Here is a 24,574-nt window from a genome sequence, read left to right as displayed (position 1 = left end):
CTAAGTGAGATGAAGGTGTGTATCCGATGCAACCACCGGACAATGGAAAATAGCTGGGGACAACTAGGGAAAGTTCTGTGTGTGTGTGTGTGTGTGTGCGTGTGTGTGTGTGTGTGTGTGTGTGTGTGTGTGTGTGTGTGTGTGTGTGTGTGTGTGTGTGTGTGTGTGTGTGTGTGTGTGTGTGTGTGCGCGTGTGTGTTGGAGGGACAGGGGACGGGGGATGGGAGGGACAAGAGGAGGTCAGGCATGTGCGCACGATGGCTAATTTGAGCAATCTCTGTTGGACCCTCCCCCCTCCCCCCTCCTCTCTTTTCTCACCGCCCACAAACCACCTGCCACAATCTAATAGCTGCAGACTATGTATAAATATATGTATGTCTGCATTGGAAAAAGTGAGAGGGTGGAGAGAAAGAGAGGGAAAGGAAGAGAGGGGGGTAAAGAGAGAGGGATAGTGAGACAGAGTGGAAATATAAGAGGGAGAAAGAGAGGGATAGGGAGCACGCCATGGGCAGAGAGTTTGGGAGGGAGAATGAGAAAGGGACAGAGAGAGACAGAAAAGGAGTGGCGAAGAGATAGGGAGAGTTAGAGAGAGGGAGAGAATGGGAAATGGATAGAGATGGCAAGAAAGAAAAATAGAGAGAGTGATGGAGAGATGGAGGGAGAGGAAGATTAACTGAGAAAGAGGGATGTAGAGTGATACAGAAACACACATACACCAAATTATGCCAAACATTCAAAGAAAAAGGATGTAATTGTTTTCCCAAATCGAGTCAATGTTAAGTGAATCTTGGCTGAACTAATAAACCTGCCCCAGTGGGTGTAACATTAATATCAACGTGTTTCCCTACCCCTGTATTTGATGTCTGGAGAAGGTAGTCGCATGAAATGGGTGATAAGGATTCATTTTGGATGGAGGAACTCCATCCATTTTGGCTTACACCATGAACAGTTTTTTTCTTTATCTCTGTATCTCAGTGCCTCCTCTCCAATGTGTTCATGTTCTTTGTGGCTGTTTGCGTTACACACCACTCAACCCTACATCCTGTTTTGTTTCTCTTAGCAAGCTGCCCAGCTGGGCCAGAGCCGTTGTCCCCAAAATCTTCTATGTGACCGAGAAGGCTTGGAACTACTATCCATATACCATAACAGGTAGTACTCAACTAGTAATACACCATAACAGGTAGTACTCAACTAGTAATACACCATAACAGGTAGTACTCAACTAGTAATACACCATAACAGGTAGTACTCAACTAGTAATACACCATAACAGGTAGTACTCAACTAGTAATACACCATAACAGGTAGTACTCAACTAGTAATACACCATAACAAGTACTACTCAACTAGTAATACACCATAAAAGGTAGTACTCAATTAGTAATACATCATAACAGGCAGTACTGAATTAGTAATACACCATAACAGGTAGTACTCAACCAGTAATACATCATAACAGGCAGTACTCAACTAGTAATACATCATAACAGGTAGTACTCAACTAGTAATACACCATAACAGGTACTATTCAACTAGTAATACACCATAACAGACAGTACTCAACTAGTATTACATCATAACAGGCAGTACTCAACAAGTATTGCAACATAACATGTAGTACTCAATTAGTAAAACACCCTAACTAGAACTACTACTTTCGATACACCTTAAAAAGTACTGCTCAACTAGTAAGACACACTTACAGGTATTACTCAATAAAAAATACACCCTTAGTAGTACTAGTATTGCTAGTTAGTTAGAGAAGGACAAACATTAAACAAATCTTTCCATTGGTAGTAGCTCATTGATTTTATCTTACATTCTCATGCGCTCATTTACTCTCTTCCTCTTCCTTTCTTCCCCATGGCTCCTGGAATGAATGTACTGCTGGGCATCCAATCAGAATACACTGTGAGTATTTTCAACTGATGATGGGATGCACACACACACACACACACACACACACACACACACACACACACACACACACACACACACACACACACACACACACACACACACACACACACACACACACACACACACACATTGATAAATTGCCCCATGGCTCGATTTCTTGTCATTCTTAAGGATCTGAGAGGTAGTCATGAAATAAATCTGTGCTAATCAGCCATGCTTGTTGACAGGCAACATGGATTCCATGAATCCATTAGGCCAGAGATGCCTTGAGTCAAAAATGTGCCTGGGAGAGGTTACAATTTAATGGCCTCATCTCATCAAGAGGCAGGCGCAGTCAACCTCTCGGCTACTGTCTGCAAACCATTTAATAATAATATTAAAGTATATACAAATGATATAACCTTGTTATCTTATAACCTTGTTTACATTGTATTTAGTTCATTCAATAGTTTGTATTCATTTTCCTTGCACCCGTTGATAATATCCTTACATCTCTCTAAATGAGTGCCAAGTTAGTTAGCATTTGCAATGACCCTGCAGCCAAAAACATATGATTCGTACTGATGCCATGCTAAGCTCCTGACTTCTTTACTATGTTAAATCCATTAGTTACTTATACTTCGGGCAATTATTTACATTTATATTCAGGGCATTTAGCAGATGCTTTTGTCCAAAGCGACTTATAACCATTCATACACACGTTCACACACTGACAGCATCAACCATGACAGCCAGCTCATAGGGAGCAGTTCGGGTAAGCTCCTGAGCTGGTGCCATGCCGTAATTCCGACGCCTCATTGTTCCGATGTCTCAATGGTCCGAAATATTTTTACCCATTTGATCGACATGCCACTATGCCGACGAAAACGGAACCCATTGTTCCGAAGGGCCGTTTGTCCGATAAGTCAAACAAGGGGCACATTAGGCCGACGGTTCAATATGCCGAATAGGCCTACATATAAAGAGTTTTATACCTCTCTCTCTCTCTCTCCCTCTCCCTCTCCCTCTCTCTCTCTCTCTCTCTCTCTCTCTCTCTCTCTTTCTCTCTCTCTCTCTCTCACACACTAAGCACCAAAATACAACCTAGGACTACATATTACGTTCACGATGAATATTGGAGAGCAAAGTGACAAAAGAGAGAGAGAGAGAGAGAGAGCGCGAGCGAGGTATAAAACTCTTTATATGTAGGCCTATTCGGCATATTGAACCGTCGGCCTAATGTGCCTCCTTTTTGAAAAGTCTGACAAAAGGCCCTTCGGACCAATGGGTTCCGTTTTCGTAACATTGAACCGTCGGCATAGTGGCATGTCGATCTAATGGGAAATATTTCGGACCATTGAGACGTCGGAACAATGAGGTGTCGGAATGACGGGCGCGCCCCCCTGAGCTACTGCCGCCACATTAGTTGTCTTGCGTCCTCGCAGACATGTCCATTTCCCCCGATCATGGAGTGCAAATTAAGTTGGCCCCTCCCGGCAAGCATCCAATCATGGCTAACCCTCAAGTTTCTATGATGGTCATTCCCCTTAGTCTTCTTCCTTTGTTGTTGCTGCCCTTGATTTAAAGGTTTCATTCAAGATGCTTGGTTGATGCTCCTAGTGTGGCTTCTAATGATCATGCTCAATTTAAATTAAATACTTCTCCTGAAATAAATATTATGCTGAGGACAAAATATGCCATGTACCAACACCGTTGTATTACTCATTATGCATATTAAACAAATCTACAAGGTTCTTAAATCACCTAGAGCTATACTTCTATGGGTCTGACCGCCGTTATGGTCTATCCGCCTTGGAGGTTGTTCATCCTGGGACAAGTTGAGAAGTTTGTAGTCAACAGGTGCAATAAATAAAATTAATATATAATTAATAATTATACATTAATGATAAGATGGACTTTTATGTTGGTTGGAAATGTCAGGAGACATACATTGTAACTCCAATGACGGCACATCCTTGGGTAGAATTTGTGTCCTTTGGGATTGAACTGAAAAGTGTATAAATGTACAGATAGAGAAAGGGGATTCCATTGGTAGATAGACAAGGTCCCTTGCTGACACCAGTCCATTTGGGAATGGGGTCGTTGGACAGTAGTTGTCCAAGGACATGCAAGAAACACACAGTTTCATTGAAATTACGTCAGCTAAAGGACGTCCTTCATAATATGGCAAAGTTAGTGCATGTGACTCTTCCATGCACTTGAAACTAACTCAAATTATACTGTATGCATGGTCGGTTGACCAGCAAAAGAATATGGTCCTGCATGCAAAACGTAAATACACCTTTACCTTGCCTAATGAGAACTTTGTTTTACCACGTCTCTAATGACAAACGCTTTGGCACTGATTATTTAGTCGATTGTTTTGTAGGTTAATTACTAAACAATCAGAAAAAAAATTACGACGGTAATTAACTTATTATTAACATAATAACTAACAAACCAATGCTCATATCAATTGCAATGAGACGCAAAGATGACAAGATAAAATGACCAAGCTTCTTTCTAAGTGCAACACAGAGTAACTCGCAAAGTAAACATTTATTTATAGATGTATAATGACTTACAGAAATGACTTACATTTATTTGAAAAGAATAAAAAAGCAAAACACAATAAAAAAGCAAAACAATGCCACCGTAAACACGGTGGCATTGTTCCAAATGTTTCCCAAGATCAGGCTTTAATAAACACTGCCTCCTCTTCCCCCTAGTTAGCAATCACCATGACCTGGTTTGTGTTTTTATATTATGTCTTGCGGCTCTTAGAATGGGTAGATTCCCTCAGGAAGCGGTTACGAGACTCATACTGCAGCATCAGCATCTCTCTGGGTCAATTGACTAGAACTGATGAGAGGCAGTAGTAAGGATTGGTTTCCAGGTACATTACCTTGCCTGGCTGACCTTACTCCCTCCCAGATGTTAAGACATCTATACTAAAACCCTATTTCAGGTGATTTACCTTCACCACAAATAGATAATAATAATAATTGATCCGTTTTTTATAGCGCTTTTCTAAATACCCAAAGACATTTTTTTGAAGACCCTGTTGGAGGAATAGTTGTTGAGTAGTGAGTAGTGAGGTCATGGCAGCCAGAAGGAATGACAACTTGCTATTATCTAACGATTTATACAATTTAAGCTGATACTATTATCCAAAGTGACACCTTTTTGTGATACATGTCATTATGAGCAGAGAGCATTCATTCTCAGCAATGCCTAAATGTAGACTACGGCCAATAGGGGTTCAAGCCTAGGCCCAATCTCAATTCTCTTTTTTAGCCCTATGCCTAGTTTTTGAGTGGCCCTTGCTTTTGAATGGCTTCGACCTGCCCCTCGAAACAGAGGGCCAAGGGGAATTCTTCCCCTAAGATATGGGACAATCCTCCAAGACCCAGTTACGTCATTAGTAGTCATCAACAGCGTTTACGTAAAGAGACGCGATGAGTTTGTTGCTTGTTGTTTTGAGTCTCACAATACCAGCGTCAGCTGTATTGATTTTTCTTGCATTGGTTTTAAACCCCTTTTTGCCATTGCCAGCGGATCTGGGAAATTTGGAAAAAACAAGTTTATTCAAGGCCGTTTTCAACTCCTTGGAATGCTGGTGGATGAGTTTGAGGTATGTAGAATATATTGCAAAAAGGTTTTGTTGTAGTTAGCCTACCTACACAACATGCTAATATAACTAACGTTGATGTTGTAGGATCAATCCCTTTGTGATACACATAATGTCAAATAAACTTATATACTTTGATTTGTGTTTTGATCCCTGTGCAGATATGATAGGATAGAATACCGTACACATGCATTCAATATAGCTAGTTTCAAGTCGTTAAAGTCTTTCCAATTCAGACTATTTTTTTTTTTTTTTAATGAATTATTTCCTTTTCCACACAGCTTATTTTAGCTAATCTTCAAACCTGGAGTCCCTTAATGTAACATTGTTCAGACTCCAAAGACAACATCGTACAAGTCATGCCATCAATCGACATGCATAGGGATAAGGATAAGGGTGAATTGGGATTGGGCCTTGGTCCCGGACCAGAACACCCTAATCAAGTATTTTTCTAAAAACATTGACATGAACATAATAATAATAAACAATAATACATTTTATTTTATAGGGCACTTTACATTCGAAAATCTCAAAGCGCTACAGAGTGAGAGAAAAAAGGGTTTTTAAAACATATAATACATATACAGTAAAAGAGAAATTAGCAAAAGGCTTTTTTAAAAAGATAAGTCTTAAGGTTTCGTTTAAAATAAGCTGTAGTCTGTGGGGCCTTCAGGTTGTCAGGGAGGGCGTTCCATAGTCTTGGGGCAGCGGCGGAGATAGCCCGATCGCCCATGGTGCGGAGCTTGGTCTTAGCTGGTCTGAGGGTGCTTGCTGATGCAGAGCGAAGGGTGCGTGAGGTGGTCTGGGGCGTGAGGAGCTCCTGGAGGTAGGGGGGGGGGGGGGGCATGTCCATGGATGCACTGGTGGATGAGGGGGGAGACCGGGTATTCAATTCTGAATGTGACAGGGAGCCAGTGAAAGATTTGAGGATGGGGGTGATGTGTTCATGTTTGCGCACCCTCATCAGGATCCTGGCAGTGCTGTTTTGTATGTTCTGGAGCTTCTGGATGCTCTTGCCAGAGATCCCGATGAGAAGTGCATTGCAGTAATCCCACCTGGTGGAGACAAAGGCTTGGACGAGCTTCTCTGCATCTGCCATGGTGAGTGTAGGCCGGAGTTTGGCAATGTTTTTGAGGGGGTAGAATGCGGTCTTGCGGAGGTGATTGATGTGGGTGTTATAGTTCAGTTGCTGGTCCATTTTAACACCCAGGTTGGTGACAGATGTGGAAGGGGGAATGTTTTGGCCAGAGAAAGTGATATTGGTGATGCGGGAGGAGCGGAGCTAATGTGGTGTGCCGATTAGGATGGCTTCTGTTTTAGAGCTGTTTAATTGAAGAAAGTTCAGCTTTATCCACGCCTCTATCTCCTCCAGGCAGGTGGTCAGTGTGGATGTTGGCAGGGGGCAAGAAGAAGTGGGGGTGGTTCTGAGGTACAGCTGTGTGTCATCAGCATAGCAATGGTAAGATAACCCATGCCTGCTGATGACGCTGCCCAGGGGGAGCATGTAGATGGAGAAAAGGGTGGGGCCCAACACCGGGCCCTGAGGGACAACGCAGATGACACTGTGGGTGTGTGATTTTGCTTTGCCCAGGGCGAAGTGCTCGGTTCTGCCGGTGAGGTAAGAGGTGAACCAGTTGTGTGTATTTCCTGTGAGTCCAATGGTGTATTGCAGGCGGTGGAGGAGGATATTGTGGTCAACTGTGTCAAAAGTAGCTGTTAAATCCAAGAGGATGACAGGTGATGGTGAACCGGTGTCTGCTGCCATCAGGAGGTCGTTGGTGACCCTGACCAAAGCAGTTTCTGTACTATGGCCAGGGCGGAAACCAGACAGAAATTTCTCAAACAGATTATTTTGTATGAGGTGATCCTGAAGTTGTGCTGCAACTGTTTTCTCCAGAGCCTTTGATAGGAATGGAAGATTGTAGATGGGCCCGATGATGACATGATGTAGGAGCTTAACTTTGGCATTAATATTGCTCATTGATCAACACTTTGACAGTTTGAAAGCTTCCAGGGAAATATTGTACTGTGCAAACCAACCACCAAGTGCCTGTTTCGAATGAAGAGGGTTGATAAAGCCCTCTTTCGTGCTTAGGTTAGTCTATTTAAGGGATGGGTACGTAATGAATGGTACGTATTATAGCAAGCTTTCCAAAAGCATAGCAAACACTTAAACCAAACACGGTGAACTGCTACTGAAGCTAAAGCTACCGTCAGTAACCAATGCACTAAGCATGGTTAAAGCTGCTACTGAAGCTAAATCTACCGTCAGTAACCTATGCACTAAGCGTGGTCAGAGCTGCTACTGAAGCTAAATCTACCGTCAGTAACCTATGCACTAAGCATGGTCAGAGCTGCTACTGAAGCTAAAGCTACCGTCAGAAACCAATGGTCAGCATGGTTTGTTGTATCTGGGGCCACTACAGCAGGGCTGCTAATGAGGTAAAGTTAGATTGTGAAACCTAGCACACAAACAAATGACCTCCTAGACGCTGCCTACCCAACGTGATTTTTGTTTCAATAAAATCCTGGCTAAGTTTTAAAACACTAGAGATGACTAGTGAGCCTTGTAACCGTTTTCCTTACCTGAATTAATGGACAGTTCGTTCTCGCGAAAAGTTGGAGTGTCCGCTCTTTGGGTTCCTCCATGCTCAATGAGGTGCTTAATTCATGTAGCTCAAATTACATGGGATTATAAACGGAAGCATTATAATCCTCCCGCATTTCTTCAGACACTTCATGCGTGCAGTGTAGTCATACTTTTGAAAGCCTTGGTGGCGTCGTGTCTTGGCCCGCAGAACTATGGGAAGCCGAGTGTGCCACAATTCGCCTACAATTAAAGGCGATCTGACCAGCATTACGCCGTATTGAACGCCGTTCTGACCAATTTAACGCCGTATTCAATGCCTTTCGACAAACCTTACGCCGTATTGAACGTCGTTCCAAACGCCGTTCCAAACGCCGTTCGACAAACTGAACGCCATTCTGAACGGCGTTCAGAATGGCGTTCAGTTTGTCGAACGGCGTTTGGAACGGCGTTTGGAAGGCGTTCAGAATGGCGTTCAGAAATTCAGAGTTATATGCTAATGAGCTCCTCCCCTGTATTTTCTCAGGCTATAGATTTTAACTTTTTTTCACCCGATCATATGCATGGCTAAACACACAGGCAACACTGCTAGCTGCTTGCGTTCAGAGAGCGCTCAGAAAGGTTCAGAACGCATACTGAACCTTTCTGAACCTTGCTGAACCTTTCTGAACGCTGTTCAGAACAGCATGCAGTTTCCTATGCGTATTTCATTCTTAAAACGTTTGTGTAATCAGTATAAAGGCAAATAACAACAATAAAAATCACTGATTTCTGCTTAATTTTTTTAATAAAAGAAAGTATAGAAAGGAGTACATTTTGAGACAGAAGAAGAAGAAAAAGTGCAAAAGCTTTTTGCAAAAGAACCAAAGCTCTGTCTGTGAACGTCGGACAAATGAAAATATATTTAAAAAGTCAATACAACTAAATCTCTTCCTCTGTTTTATTATTTTTCTTTATAACGTGCCTTCAGTCCCGCTCACACTTCCTCCATGTCTCCACCTGTTACTTCGTAAATCTCAGCCAGGGAGCTGAGATGCAACGCTAAGCCCAGCCAGCACGATGCAGACGCACATAGCCCACACACGAGAGAAATAGATGAGATAATAATATAATTAAACACAGTCATACAAACAGCACACATATATGAGAGAAATAGGCTACACACAAATGCATACATACATGCACACACAGATAAAGCACATGAGTAAAATACACAAACATGTGCAACCAGAAAGAGAGGATTCCCACCAACACACACACACACAGACAAACAGAAATATACCACAGACATATAAGTATATAAGTATAACTAGAAACCAAACACTCGACAATGACATGCAAGTTCAGACTCAAGTATACAAACACACACAAACACGTAAAACCCTTATGTCTTATAATTGTCATATTATAGTATGTCTTATAATTAGGAAAGACATTACCAAGAGTCTATATCAATGCTGCAAACCGATTGATTATTTGTCTGGTCTGTCTTCCACCGACACACACACACAAAAAAACACACGCACGCCTGCACATCAACCTCTAACATAACCACAATTGGTTTTAAAATGATGGTAACGGTTTAATTTAATCAAGGTCCCAAAGACGAATATTATCGTGCAAGTACAATAAGTGTGTGTGCAAGTGCGTGCCGAGAGGGATAGAGAAAACGAGAGACAAAATTAAGTGAAAGGCATGGAGAGTGATTAGAAAAGAGTGAGTGTGAAAGGCGAGTTGACTGTGTGAGGGAGAGAAAAGGAGGGAGAGAGAGAAAGGGAGAAAGCCGTAAACCTACAGAGGGAGAGAGTAATCATCGCCATTCTGCAGTCATGGACAATACAACACAGTGAAAGAGCCACACACACACACACACACACACACACACACACACACACACACACACACACACACACACACACACACACACACACACACACACACACACACACATTTGTTATAATATAAATTGTATTACATTTGTTACTGTTCCTCTAATTTCTCCACAGTGCTCATTTCTGCCCAAGTTTTCCATCCACATAGAGACCAAGTATGAGGACAACAAGGGAAGCAACGGCAAAGTGAGTATACACCACTATCACCCCACTGTATAGACTGACCTGAGTTGAAAACAACGGCCTGTCCACATCACTAGAGATTTCACTACCCCTTTGATTCTTCCATTTCACTTCAGTTCATCTTCAGTTCTCCTTGATGATTGCTTTGGATGTTCCTTGTAGGTTCAACCTTGATAAGATAATTAAACGATTAGCCTGCACTTCATTGCAAATATGTCTGACACTGAAACCAGGTGCAGAAGGCTGATTATTTACAACCCTCCCTCAAATGTTGCTTATATCAGTCAGTGGTGACCTCTGGACCTGATAAAAGAACCATAAAATCATCATTAATGAGAATATCCCTGTGCGCGCGCACACACACATACAGACACTCACACACACAAACTGTTTATCTTTTGCCTCGCAGCATAGTTTCATCAGCCAAGTAACCCAACACAACTCTCTTTTGAGTCTAAATGTGAGGTAATAGCTCCCCTCAGTGTCGAGATGTGGTAGTTGCAAGCACATCCCCATTTGTTCAGTGATTACATAATTCTGAAACTGCTTACTACTTTCTAATTTTTGTCTGCTTTCCTCGTTTATCTAATTTCCCACCCATACCCATCTTCCGTCTACGGTCGGTGGTATATGAAAGGTGCTGTGGGAATCACTGCATGCTAGCCAGTGTTTTTATGTTGCTGCTGTCTGAATCATGTAAACAGGAACACCTTCTGTGGCACCCCCATTCCGGTACTGAGCAATAGTCTGACATTATGTGAAGCGTCTACAAACGTAAGAAATGCTGTCTGTGCTCCTTGTTCACCATAGTAAAAAAAAGGGAGTACAATTTTCCAATCAATGCCCTTATGATTTATGATCAATCAACCAATCGGTGTATTAAGCTGCAGTCCTCTTTTCTCTACCTCCTCCTCTCCTCTTTTGTTTCTCTTCAGATCTTTGGCGGTGAGCCAAGGGAGGAGGAGACGGAGGTGTGTTTTGTGGACATTGCATATGATGAGATTCCAGAGCGCCACTACAAGGAGTCTGAGGTAGGAGCGGCATGCAGTTGTGTCAGATATGCTATATTTTTTCTGCATTTTCTGTGGTAGGAGCATTACAAGGGGATGTCAGATACTCTATGTACTCATGTTTAGTAATGCATCAGGATAATGTTTAATGTATAATTAAGAAGCAAAATGTATAATGTAAAGCACAATAAACAAGGTGACGCATGAAGCAGGGGGGTCAAGAATTCCCCTACAGGCGATTTTTGTGTGTTTTATGTGCCCACCTATGTGTTTACCTGTGTGTAGGCGTGCATGTTTTTGTGTGTGTGTGTGTGTGTGTGTGTGTGTGTGTGTGTGTGTGTGTGTGTGTGTGTGTGTGTGTGTGTGTGTGTGTGTGTGTGTGTGTGTGTGTGTGTGTGTGTGTCGATGTCTGTCAGAAGATGGGGGTTATAAAGCTAGGCTACTTTTAGACTTGGGTGTCGAGGAGGCACGGCATAGGTATTTTATAATTGAAGAACTTCCCCCAAGCACTACCTCTGCCGACCCCTCAAGTGGCCTGTCCAGCTGTGGCGGAGCTTCTTACCTGGTCTAAAAGCAGCACCTTGGTGCTGCTACAAACAGTGGTTGGTTGGAAAATTGCCTGCTTTAAGGAGCATCACTTTCAACGGGAGAGGAGTGTGTGTGTGTGTGTGTGTGTGTGTGTGTGTGTGTGTGTGTGTGTGTGAGTGTGTGTGTGTGTGTGTGTGTGTTCGCTGAGTTGTGTCTTCATATTATATATACAGTCCATCTCCATTTAAAGATGGATTGTGGACCAAACAGTAGAGAAAGATAAGTGTTAGACATATATATACCTATACGGCAGGTGTATTTAGCAGCGATCCCCAACCTTTTTTACACCACGGACCGGTAATATGTCAGACAATATTTACGCAGACCGGTGTTACACTGTCTTCTGTGATCCATTGTAAAGTGTGTGACAACAGGGGCCGTTGTTGCATATTTTCTGCGACATGTACGAGCGTAAAGCGTAGATGGCGATGAAGTCGTTCACGTGCAGAAACATGGATGTGCTTATAGAGTAGACTGATTACACTCCTACTAAAAATTGTACCAGGCTACACACACACCGGGTCAGCAGTCCCCAATCTTGGGGGCCGCTTTATTAGGGGAGAAACATTTGGTGAAGGAATAAATTTGCAAACAGGGGGGTATTTTATCAAAGTCACTAACGAAGGCGCGCTTAGTTGATTAAGCCCAGTTAGAACTAATGCCAACTTCCCACTTGTGTCGAAGGCTATTCCATCAAGCCAATTCAGCCGCGCCTTCCTCAGGTTAGTACAAACCAGACTAACGTTATTGTGGATTACGTGCGCTCACGAGATATGTAACCAGCCCAGAACCGTGAATGTCGAATCATTGATCAAATGTCCGAAAAGAACCGAGCGGGATCTTTTCCAGCAGAAGCTGGAGTTCTATGAGGAGTACAAATAACTCAAAAAGGGAACACCGTAACCATTTATAAAAACAGGGAGGCCGCCTGGCAATTAAATCGGCGATCTGTTGAACATATATCTGTTAACATATTTTAATTGAATATTGACAATGGTTTCGTAATCAGGGAGATAGTCTCAAGGTAACATTTCAGACTTTTACCCAGTCGTCCGGGGTTAAATCCCCAGGAAATTAGTAATTTAGGAAGGTTTACTGGAGAAATCAAATAATTGTTCATGACATTCATTTTCCATTTCTTTGAAGAGACAGGCCTAGTAAATGCAGCCAGAAAAATATTCTAAATTGGTTAACCATATATTATCTCAACAGAAGTGGTCTCGGCTGCCTGCCGAGAAACTCACCTGAAAGGATTTTATGTGGCTGACAATTTCCCATTCAGCAGTGTCTTTGTCATTGTGACAAATACTTCACTATCTATAACATTAATATTAACATTAACTTTACCATGGGTTTTTCCAAATATAACTTTATGCAATTTATATTTGGGTTCTGGGGAAATTGTAAGAAATATTTATTGCATAAAAAGTCAATTGTTAGGCTTACTTTCTCTGCCATAAATTGAATTACAAAAGTAAGCCAATGCCAAGAATTCTTTGAAGTACACCAAAGTGCAAGTGCTAGACCACTCACCCAACTGCTGGTTCCTGATTACGGTAGAATAAATAGATTTGTATTGAGAAAATATCCACAATAACAATAGATAGCAATTCATGAAATTATTTTATTTGCATTTTATGTTAGACCCTTAGTGAAAATAAAGGCTGTTTGTTCTTCATATATGTAAATTTGACCAATTGTGGTCTTTCACTTGTCAAAATCTTGAGGACTAGGCTTGGCGGAACCTTCTGATGGTACACTTATTTCCGACAGATGGACTTCTCTGAAACACCGCTCAAGTAAGCCTGACAGATAGCCTGCCACCTTCCAGGTTAGTTTGGTCGGATAAATTGCCACGGTTACTTAGCGGAGATTCCCTTAAATCTCATTAATGGAACGGAACCCTAACTGAAAGAAGTGAGGCTAAGCGAAATAAGCCCTGCTTTGCGTTTAGCTTGGTCGATGGAATACCCCTCTGGTCTCCTTCTTATCTGAGCTTTGTTTATTTATGTTTATGTATGAACATCTTGATGGAGGGCAGTGCAAAGAGATTCCCAGAGGTTGTAAAAAGAGCAACAGAACAATAACACAATATTCTGACAAGTGGCACTACCGTACCATTGATTTCAAGATATTTACTTCCCCCCATCATGGAGAAATTATGAAACTATCCTTGTTTTAAGATGCATTGCAGGCATAAAATGTTATATTTAGTTTTTGCTTTCATATAAGTTGATACTAACACTGTATGACTTTATGTGGATTCATGGACCTCTTTTCCCAGAGGAGTCTAGCAGGCTACACACAACTGTATCTGCTAACTTTAACAGCAGGTTAATTTGATTCACATGTCATGTGATTACTAGCGTGGTGAACGTCTATAGCGGTGCGCTGTACATATGTGAATGGAGCAGACCCCATAACCACCGTATGGTGTGCCACACAGTCCAGTTTATTGTTTATTATAAACATTATTATTATTTATTGTGGACTCATACGAGTTCCTTGGAATGCGCATAAACAATAAACTTGACTGGACAGACCCCACGGAGTCCCTCTATCGGAAGAGTCAGAGAAGACTCTTCTTCCTCAGGAGGCTCAGGTCCTTTGACTTGTGCGGCAGGCTACTAAAGATGTTTCATCTGTATGTGGTAGCCAGCACACTGTTCTTTGCTGGGGCGTGCTGGGGAGGTGCATCAAGGCTGGGGACTCCAACAGACTTGGTGAGGAAGGCCAGCTCTGTTGTAGGGCTAGAACTGGACAGTCTGGAGGTAGTGGTGGAGAGGAGGATGAGGGACAAATTCAAGTCCATCCTGGGTAACCCCTCCCATCCCCTCCATGCTGAGCTGTGGCAGATGGGGAGCCCTTTTCACCACAGATTCATCCCATAGGTGCAAGACTGCAAAGCAAACAATTAGGCTGGCTGCAAACAGCGCCTGATTTATGCATGCGTATGTGTATTTATATGCATGTGTGTGTGTTTATGTATATGTGTGTATATGTAGTTAAATAGTTTGCTAATAAGCAAAAAGTAGACCCAAGTGATCTTGAAGATGTTTTATTACCACCGGACCACCACCGATTTGGGAATATTTGATTTTGGGAATACTTAACAAAAAGTATTACTTATTAGTACAATTGTAAACCAACAGTTACTACAAGTGTAGTTCAATTCAAATAAGTAGCACCACAGATTTTGGAATTGTAAACAGGCTGTCACTTAACACAATTGTAATCATGCAGCCACTTACTGCAAGTATGATTTAATGTAAAGTTTGTGGAATTAAAAAACAAAAAGGAATTCTGTGCTAATTTGAACAACCATAATATATATATATCTGATCACTGGGACACTTGTCTTTGTTTACATTTTCATTTATACACTTTAATATACTGTGAAGTACTGATACTTAGCCCCTTTATAATTTACACTCTACACTTTAGAATTTAGAATTTATATTGTTCATACCGTCTGTTTTGTTTGCCATGTTTGTTCTGTTTAATTTGGGCATTTACTTTAGGATTTACTTGAACCTCTATTTCTGTTTTCATTAATCCTTTGATTGTGTTGTATTTTATCCTGGGTTTTCCACTGCCCCTGGGCTGTTGGAACAAAGGAATTTCCCCTCCGGGGGATTAATAAAGTTCTTATCTGTCTTGTCCGACTGTGGGACTGCATTGAGAAGGGTGCATTGCACTCGAGCTGTGTCAGCAGAACACACGTCCCCCCTCAATGCTACCCCATGATGTATACAAACACACACACACACACATAGACACACACATACATACATAAACAAACACACGCCAACGCACAGACACACACACGCTAGGAGTTATTAGCTAGATGCCAGAGTAATGAGCCTGTAGTGGTAACAGTGATGTAAGCTACTTGATGCTGCCACACACCTTGCATCACTTGGCTCCCCTGTTACAAAAATGCACAGACACACACAGGGACGAGTGGAAGTGAGCACAGTGCAAATGGGAAAGAGAAAGGTGGGTAAGTGTTTTTGTGTGTATGCTTGACTCCATGTGTTTATGTGTTCTGGTTTCTCTTGTACATTGTTTTGTTTGTTTGTTGGGGTGCAGGACCTTCGGTACTTCAAGTCTGAGAAGACCAACAGGGGGGTGCTGAAGGAGGGCTGGATCGAAAGCCAGGAGCCCATCATGTGTTCCTACAAGCTGGTCACAGTCAAATTCGAGGTCTGGGGGCTCCAGACCCGGGTGGAGCAGTTCGTTCACAAGGTTGGAGCAAAGCCATTGCGTGAATGTTTCTTTCAGTGTCAACACTGTGTTTTAAGCAATTTTTCAAAGCTATACAAAGTTACCCTTAGAACAGTGGTTCTCTAACTTACAAAGACTTTTTTCAGATTTGAATTATGACTCCCATACATATGGATATATACGCTAACTGGGGGGCGGGTGGATATGGGGGCATGTTTGAAATACGTTTTGTGTAATAAAATATGAGATATAGGTTATTCATTAAACAGAACATAGCCTACCCTGATTATAGTCCCTCAAATCACAGAACCTAGATTATGACAATAAAAGGCACATTTCTAAATAGACTGGTTATCAAAAATGCATTTTAATGCCGAAACTGATAATCAAATGAATGTCATCCATGCTTGGTTTTTAGTGACAGCAGCGTCCATAGCAACCACAATAGCAACGATAATAAATACATAGGCATGACACATATTTAGAGCTGTTATTGTAAAACTCCTGTTTTCCGCTGTAGACCATCGTAGTTATAGTACATTTTGGTGTGACACTGGGTTGAAGGGATGTGGTTAGTTTCATTTACCCTTTGTGAAATCTCAGGGTTCCATTGTCCAGATTATATTCTGCCTGTCCTCCTATACAGACATAACAACACAGACACACACTCATACACACACTTTTAAACGACAGAGGAAATGACTTATACCAGGGATGGGCAACTGGCGGCCCGCGGGCCGCATGCGGCCCGCATCCTCACTCAGTGCGGCCTGCATCCTCACTCAGTCAGGCCCGCACATAATAAAAAAAAAATAATAATAATAAAAAAAAAAGAATAATAATAATTTATCGAGTTACAGAAAACTCGGTCAAGAAAGATGAGAAGAATTCATAGAATTCGAAGGCAAACCCATGCGTCTAGTTTGCTTAGAAGCGATATCAGTCATTAAAGATATCCACTTAAGTCGCCACTACAACTACTACAACTGCTTGTTGGGTTTGAGTTCATTGAGTTGTTGCACTTAATGTTGGGCCACTGTTTTTCAGTTTTTTGACTTCATTGAATGATGATGTATGTGAGCCCTTTGCACTGATAAAAATACTGACCATTCATGTGGCTGTTTGAGCATGGAAAACATGAAATGAATGTATGTTGGTTCAATTAACATACCGTACATAGGTTATGATTCTGGATGATTTTTTAGGTAGTGGCCATCCCCAAAATGCACCAGAATACAGGAAATCATATCTACCAAATTCAAAATTGTGTAGCTTCTCTCAGCTCACGTTTAGTTGAAGTGTGCAGTCATGTGGCCCTACGATGGTTATGATGAAAAATGTGGCCCTCTTTATCATGAAAGTTGCCCATCCCTGACTTATACTATTCATCGTCCACTTCTACTGCTATTCTCTTCACCACTTCCTGACCACCGAGTCACCAAGGGAGTCGTGGCATACAAAAATTGAAAATTGAAGAACTTTATTAAACTACACTTTGCGCAGTGTTATCATTGTAATCATCATCGACGTCATCCTTATCATCACCATCATCATCTTCATCAAAACACAGAAATTTCATTATCCCAATTATCCTTACAATTATTTAGCTGATGCTTCTGTCCCAAGCGACTTACAATAAGTGCATTCCACAATGAAGACACAACCCAAAAAGTGCAAGAATAATTTGAGTTCATAAAATCAAATATGCAGACGGTTTGGATTGCTACGTTATTTTAAGAAGAAGTCTGAACAGATTTGTTTTCAGTCTGCAGTCAGAAGTAGGGTTTCAGCAGCGCTGATGTCGGCGCTGCTGACATCAGTTCTGACATGCTGTTTTCCCCTTTGGAGCCTGGATAGCAAACAGTTGAGATTTTGTTAAGCGGAAACTGAGGTCCACTCGTGGTGAGGGATTAGTAAGGATGGGCCAGTACTAGTGACTTGAATTTGATCAAATGGCCATCAGTTGCCAGGTTAGGGTGTTTTGCAGCGGGACTGCAGTGGCCTCCAGGCGCTCTTCTCTGGCCCATATATGTGGTTCCCTTAACAGACACCATACTATCACAAACTGATCGTATATTTATTCCCTCTGCTCCCCTCACTCCTTGCTGAAACTTCACAAATGTTTGTTAAATTGAATTCTGTGAGATCGTTGTTCTCTTCTCCTGCCTATTGTTCTTTTTGCCTTCTATTAATTTTGTATTTTGCCTGCTAAATTACTCATATGCATTAAATATTATATTTAAAGGAGCATTTCACCGGTGGAGGCATGAATATATTTGTATTGAAATTGGGTCCTATATGTAGTCGAATAATAAAATAAAATTCTGATTTGGTGCCGTGTTGACCGAGAAAAAGGGAGAAAGTGACTTTTTGGCGCTTGTGGATTGAAGACAACAACTCCCACCATGCACAGCTTCGCTGGCCACTCCCGCTGATCTAGATCTCCGCCTATCGGACACCTCGTTGTTACATCTACCAAGCTGATACCGCAAGACTGCTTGAAAATCATTTCACACAAAATTTCTAGTGAAGATCCAGTACCTTCCGTCATTGTACTTCAGTTTTATCAACAGCATCTGTTAGCTTAGCTTCAGACGCTGTGGATGTTAGTTTCTGCTGGTGAAGTCCCACCCACTGGCACTGCTCTATTAGGTCTGTAGAGTCATTGGGTCAGTGCTTGTAGTCTTACGAGAATCCTCCCCTCTTACACTTCCTATTTACTTCTAAGCAGAAATCGTCATATTGCACCATCTTAAATAGGAAGTGTTGGAGATAGATACGGATCTCTCCAGTCTCTTCAGAAAATAAGGGAATGATGCACGACCATTCAAAAATATGACTGGGTTTCTAACGATACAAAGCTTAATGGAAATGGGTGAAGTTTCCCTTTAAGTATTATTATTTTATTTTCAACACGCTGCTTGCTGCTCCTACTTTTTGCACCGAACTTGAGTCCAAACCTTACTCTAACCGTAACAGCAGGATGCTGAGTAATGTGGGAGAACTTGAAGGTTGAAGACAAGCCAGGATGCTGCATTCAGGATGAGCTGCAGAGGGCGAATGGCACATGTAGGCAGACCAGCAAGAATGGTGTTGCAGAAGTCAAGGCGCGAGCCTGGACCAAGATCCTTCGTTGGCTTCGGGGTGAAGTAGTAAATATTGATGGAGATGATGTGGATTGGAGATGGAACATGAGAAGGAACATAAGCTTAGTTTTGGTCTGCATTAAGCTGCGTGTGTTAAGTCGACTCTCCACTGATAGATGTCGATCAGACACGCATAGATCCGTGCCACCAACTGGGTTCACTATATCATAGGCCGCTGAAAGGTCCAGCCGAATGACAGAGAATGAAAGGGAGGCTATTCTAGCTGTGGAAAGCCAGTATGTCACGGCAAAGAGCAGTCTCATTTTAGTGGCCTGCCTTGGATCCAGACTGGTGATGGCCCAAAAGGATATCCTGGTGGAGGTATGCAAAGAGTGTTTGCAATGATTTTTTTAAATGAGGGAATTTGAAAGACAACCGTTTATCCCACCCCTTGGATTGAGCCGTGCCAATGGAGTGTTCCCAGACCAAACATCTCGATGTGGGTCTGGCTTGCCAGGCTAGGGTTGTAGTGCAGATTCTGGGGAATACAAAGGGGGGGGGGGAGGGATGAAGAGGGAGAGAGTTAGATAGAGTTAATGGAGAGGAGAGAGATAATGGAGATAGTAGAAATAGATCTGACTTCTCCTCCTATTTGACATAGGAGGACATCTGATTCCTCCAAGAATTTCCAGAGACTGTCTGGTAAGCGGTAGAGTACAGCAATAATAATTTCACCGGGTAACTTACAGGCACAGTGTGACATTCGAAACAAGGGGTAAAGTGAGACAGGGGGTGTAGAGAAATTATGGTTTCTCTATATTTGGGACTTATTTCAGTAACAGTGATAAAATTGCATAGGTTGTGGCATTATGTTGACCATCATATGAGACAAATGACAACGTTTGGAACAATAAAAATGTGGTTTTGGGTTCCCTCTATAAATAAAAGCCAGTCTAGATTCAGTCTACTAACACCACGAAAGCAATACACATTTAGACACAAATGTTTTTCTAACTGCCAAAAACTGCCAATTTATATTCAATTAAATTTGTATTTGTTTTAAGAAAGAAAATATACTATATTGCCTGATCCAAGCAGTCCTTGAAGCAAGATATCTGCAGAAATCAAAACACATCATCATCACCATCATTACTATCATTACTATCATTGAACTGCTCACACCTGCTCACCCACTGCTTATAATTTATTGATGAATATGGGTTCTGCTTTCATGTTCGTGCTCTGTGTGTATACTTCATGAGACCATACTCGTTCCCATCCTCTCGTTATTACCCTTTTTTATTACATAATTTATATATTATAATATACATGTCTCTTTCAGGTAATCCGAGATGTCCTGCTTCTTGGACACAAGCAGGCGTTTGCCTGGGTGGATGAGTGGATCGGTAAGTACCGTGGTGGTGGTGTTGGTGTGCTATCCATGCATGTCAATCACCGTAACAATGACATCCATCTCATCCCTGTACATTGTTGTCCGAGTGACAAGTCCTCCGATCCCTGCAAATAGTTTTCCCCATGACAAGCCCTCCAATCACTGTACACCGTGACAAGCCCTTCGATTACTGTACATTGTTGTCACGAAGACAAGCCCTCCCATCACTTAACATTATTTCCCAGTGACCATCCCTCCCATCCCTGTACATTGTTGCCATGGTGACAGGCCATCCAATCCTGTACATACGTGACTTCATTTCGCCGCATTGTTGTTTTGACCAACCATTTAGCAGGAGGCAGGGATCTGTCAGTGCTTAATTGACAAACAGAAACTTGGCCAGTATTAGTAAACGAGTAAAGGGAGTCTGTAGCGGTTTCAAAACAACACTGCGCAAAGAGTTAATGTTCGGTAGAATATCTCTGTAAAAAAAGAGCAAACAAGACCTAATCTCACAGCCCTCTTTTAGTTTTTGGCTTTCGAGCCCAAGCTCTGTGCCATCTCCCCCCAGATGTTCTGCTATAACATAGTAGGAAAGCTGGATCGGAGATGACCCGAAGATAACGCGAGGGTTGTGACCCATCAGTGTTTCCCACACATTGACGAGACTATGGCGCCCCGCCATAGTCTAATTTCGGCCGCCATAGTCTCTGCGTGCACATGAATTATTATTATTATTATAATTATTATTTTTTTTTTTTTTCTGCTCAGACGAAGTTCGTGTCGCTCTCATTGGGAAAAAAAAATCGCCACATACCCCCCCCCCCCCCCCCCCCCCGTCAACAATCGCTCCATACACCCCCCCCCCCCCCCCCCCCCCCCCCCCCCGTCAACAATCGCTCCATACCCCCCCCCCCCCCCATAGTCTCCAAAATGTCTGTGGGAAACACTGCCCATGATATATGCACGACACCAGGCTACCTCAGTTTAAGGTGTGATCCCCTCTAGTGATGTTAACCAATGACAGGTCTGACCGATGGCTGACCGTATCAATGTTAACCGATCAAAATTGTCGCTTGTCGGTAAAAAAAAGGAAGAAAAAAAGATGATCAGATGAGGTGACTTATTGGAAGTTGGACGGACACCGTGTCTCTAGCCCACTATTTGATTTCTCCTCAAGTCTTAATTATCTCCGCATGCGAGCGGCGGAGAATATGATCTCTAAATTATTATGGACAGTAGACTAAACAACTAAAGTGTTTCAATTCAAACACAGGTCGTGCCGCGGTTAGAGCCACTGCCTCTCACTCTGAGAGTGTGTGTGTGTGAGTCGGAGGCAGAACGGGAGAGAGATAAGCAGAGTTACGAAATAGCAGGCGGCTGGCGCGGCTCGAAATGGCTGTTATTTCAAATAGCACATTTTAATTTGATCGGTTAACCGGTATCAACTGGTTAATGAGGCTTGGTGGCCGGTCAAGAACATTTACATTTTCGCCATCCCTAATCCCCCCCGCCCCCCCACCAGACATGACGACGGAGGAGGTGCGGGAGTACGAGCGTGCCACCCAGGAGGCCACCAACCTCAAGATCGGCACCTTCCCCCCGGCCATCTCCATCAACGACACGCCCCTGCCCTCCAGCGCCCATGGTCCCAGCAGCGCCCCCACCACGCCCCTCACCACCGAGCCCCCCGACTTCCTGGCCGTGCCCAAGGACCGCCCCAGGAAGAAGTCGGCGCCGGAGACCCTGACCCTGCCCGACCCCGCTCGCAGGAACTCTGGGTTCCGGCTGCCCAGCATCTTCTCCTGGAACTCCCCCCCACAGCCGGAATGAGAATGAGGCCCCCCCACACCCGCTCTGGTGTTGACCCTGCAACCACCAACACCACTGCCACCACCACTACGCTGAGGGCCCTCTGTGTGCCACTCCACAGGGATGAAGATGTCCGTCCAGCACGTTTCACTGTGAATATGTTTCCCCTTTGCAGCCAGTGACAGTGAGTAGAGAAGACTTCTCGCTGTGTGCTTGGTGGGCCCTCACTTCTCCAACCCTCCTTCCCTCCCTCCTTCCCTTCCTCCATCCCTCCCTCTGCCCCTTGTGGTCATATCGTACAGTATTGTGCACTTCTACAAGGGGGTTATATCAGTATAGTTGTAAAGATCTGATCTCGTATGAGCCCTCCCATCACTCTAAATTATTTTCCCAGTGACCATCCCTCCCACCTCCTTCCCTCCCTCCCTCCTTCCCTCCCTCCCTCGTTCCCTCCCTCCATCTGTCCCTCTGCCCATTGTGGTCTCCTTCGCAGATCAGCTGGTGTCCGAATACCTTCAGCCGTCTCCACCTAAGTGGGATTCTAACAGTGTGCTCCTTGGCAGAGGGAGACCTCCTCCACCTCCAACTCCTCTCTAGACAAGGAGTCAGTCGCCCTGATGGGGAGTTGGGCAATGTGTACCAATCGTTTGAATATGGTACGCTACATGTTGGTGCATATCGTACAGTATTGTGCACTTCTACAAGGGGGTTATATCAGTATAGTTGTAAAGATCTGATCTCGTATCATCCCGCTGACTTCTCAGCCCAGCTCTTGTTTACCAGGAAAGCTTAACGATTGATTGATTGTAAAAATAACGAGGATACTGGCGCTATATTTTATTTCATGCTTTGCATGTTTCTACTTCGAAGTTGTTACTTGTGATCTGAGATTTCTATGCGGATTATTAGACTGTGGAAAGATTGCTTAGGCTATTGACTATTGAATTTATTACAGTAGGGACTTTTTCTCGAAAAAGTGATGTGATTGTTTTCGTGTAAATATGTAAAGAGCTATTGATTTGCCGTTTGTTAAAAAAAGCCTGTTTTCATGCTGCTATGAAATTACTTACGCATTTTAGAGAAAGGCTTATGCTCTCACTTTCCTCAATGTCATCAATGGAGTAAAGCCATGTATAGTTAAAATAGCTCTAGGTCACACTACATAACCGATGCTTGCATTCACATATTTTGCAAATAAATGTATTTATGTTATTCTCTCTATGACATCAGTGGAATAATTTCTGGATGTTGGGATTTATTCTATTGTTCGATCAATTGGTACATTGTTAATTTGTTGTTTTACCAGCAGTTGTTTTTTTCTGACGCATTAATCCATTTCAACCAACACTGTCCTGTTCTTGTTGTGTTTTGTATTGGCAAAATAAAAATATTGTTGATACTTATTATGTGATCTTTAAATTACACTCCTCCTGCCGTCTGGGCTACAATTATTGTTTAACAATAATTAAAATTATATATAATTTATATTATTTTAGATTAGTTTGTCAATTTTGACCTTCTAAAGAAAAAACTAACCTTGTATATAGATTTTCATTTTTGTATTTTGAAACAAAAATCTTAATTACAACTCGTTTTTTTATATATTTTTCTGTTCCTGAAAACGAGAATCAAATGACAATATTGTAGCGCCGGGGTTATGTTTGTTGTTTTGTTATACGACTGCTATTGGTTGATGTGTTCCCATCATGCTTTGCGGTGCGGAAGTTAGGGGAGGAGTTAAAAAGTCGTTGAGCTTTGTTGTGGTTACGGGGTGCTGTTGAGCTTTGTTGTGGTTACGGTGGACTCGGGATTTTTCAATAAAGTCACTGAAAGAATATAGCACACCTCTGCTTTTGATATTCGCCACATTGGTGTCAGAAGAGGGATTCTATAAAACGAATACCCCCTACGAAGATGGCGATGTCAAGAAGCTATTTAGCGAAGAAAATCCACGAGATTGAAGTTCTTCTTCAGCGTCTCGGCGAAGATCTTCCTGCGGAGGTGATCGACCCGACGGTGCCAGTGCTCCCTGCTTCCATGCAAGATGGGTGTCAGCCGAAGTTGAGCACGCTGACCGCCGACGAGTGACCAGCACAGAGAGACTGCCACCACTGACCTACACCACGAGGAAAGGGCGTCGCTGTCCGCCGCCGTCAGGAGGACGACGCTGACCGGAGCTGAGAGCTTACCGCTGCTCACCGCCGCCGTGGAGAGGACGTCGCGGACTGATGCGGAGAGCTCGCCGTCGATCGTCGCCGCTAAGAGG

At 42.8% G+C, this 24,574-nt stretch overlaps 1 protein-coding gene across 6 annotated transcripts in view; it reads left to right on the top strand.

Annotated features, from left to right (window-relative positions):
* Positions 1-24,145, top strand: part of pitpnc1a (phosphatidylinositol transfer protein cytoplasmic 1a) — a 45,338-nt gene extending 21,193 nt beyond the window's left edge. For 5 of the 6 annotated variants that reach the window (XM_030347964.1, XM_030347998.1, XM_030347984.1 and 2 more), the window contains 7 exons: positions 1,061-1,149; positions 1,904-1,911; positions 10,124-10,195; positions 11,128-11,223; positions 15,883-16,038; positions 20,446-20,509; positions 22,022-24,145. In XM_030347964.1, coding sequence (XP_030203824.1) covers positions 1,061-1,149; positions 1,904-1,911; positions 10,124-10,195; positions 11,128-11,223; positions 15,883-16,038; positions 20,446-20,509; positions 22,022-22,329 — 793 coding nt within the window. In that variant the 3' untranslated portion in view covers positions 22,330-24,145. The remainder of the gene's footprint in view (positions 1-1,060; positions 1,150-1,903; positions 1,912-10,123; positions 10,196-11,127; positions 11,224-15,882; positions 16,039-20,445; positions 20,510-22,021) is intronic. The other variant, XR_003974621.1, reaches the window with a different exon arrangement.
* Positions 24,146-24,574: the final 429 nt, after the last annotated feature.

Source organism: Gadus morhua, chromosome 2 (genome assembly GCF_902167405.1).
Source record: "Gadus morhua chromosome 2, gadMor3.0, whole genome shotgun sequence".
Classification (NCBI taxonomy): domain Eukaryota; kingdom Metazoa; phylum Chordata; class Actinopteri; order Gadiformes; family Gadidae; genus Gadus; species Gadus morhua.
This window is presented reverse-complemented; position numbering and strand designations above follow the sequence as displayed.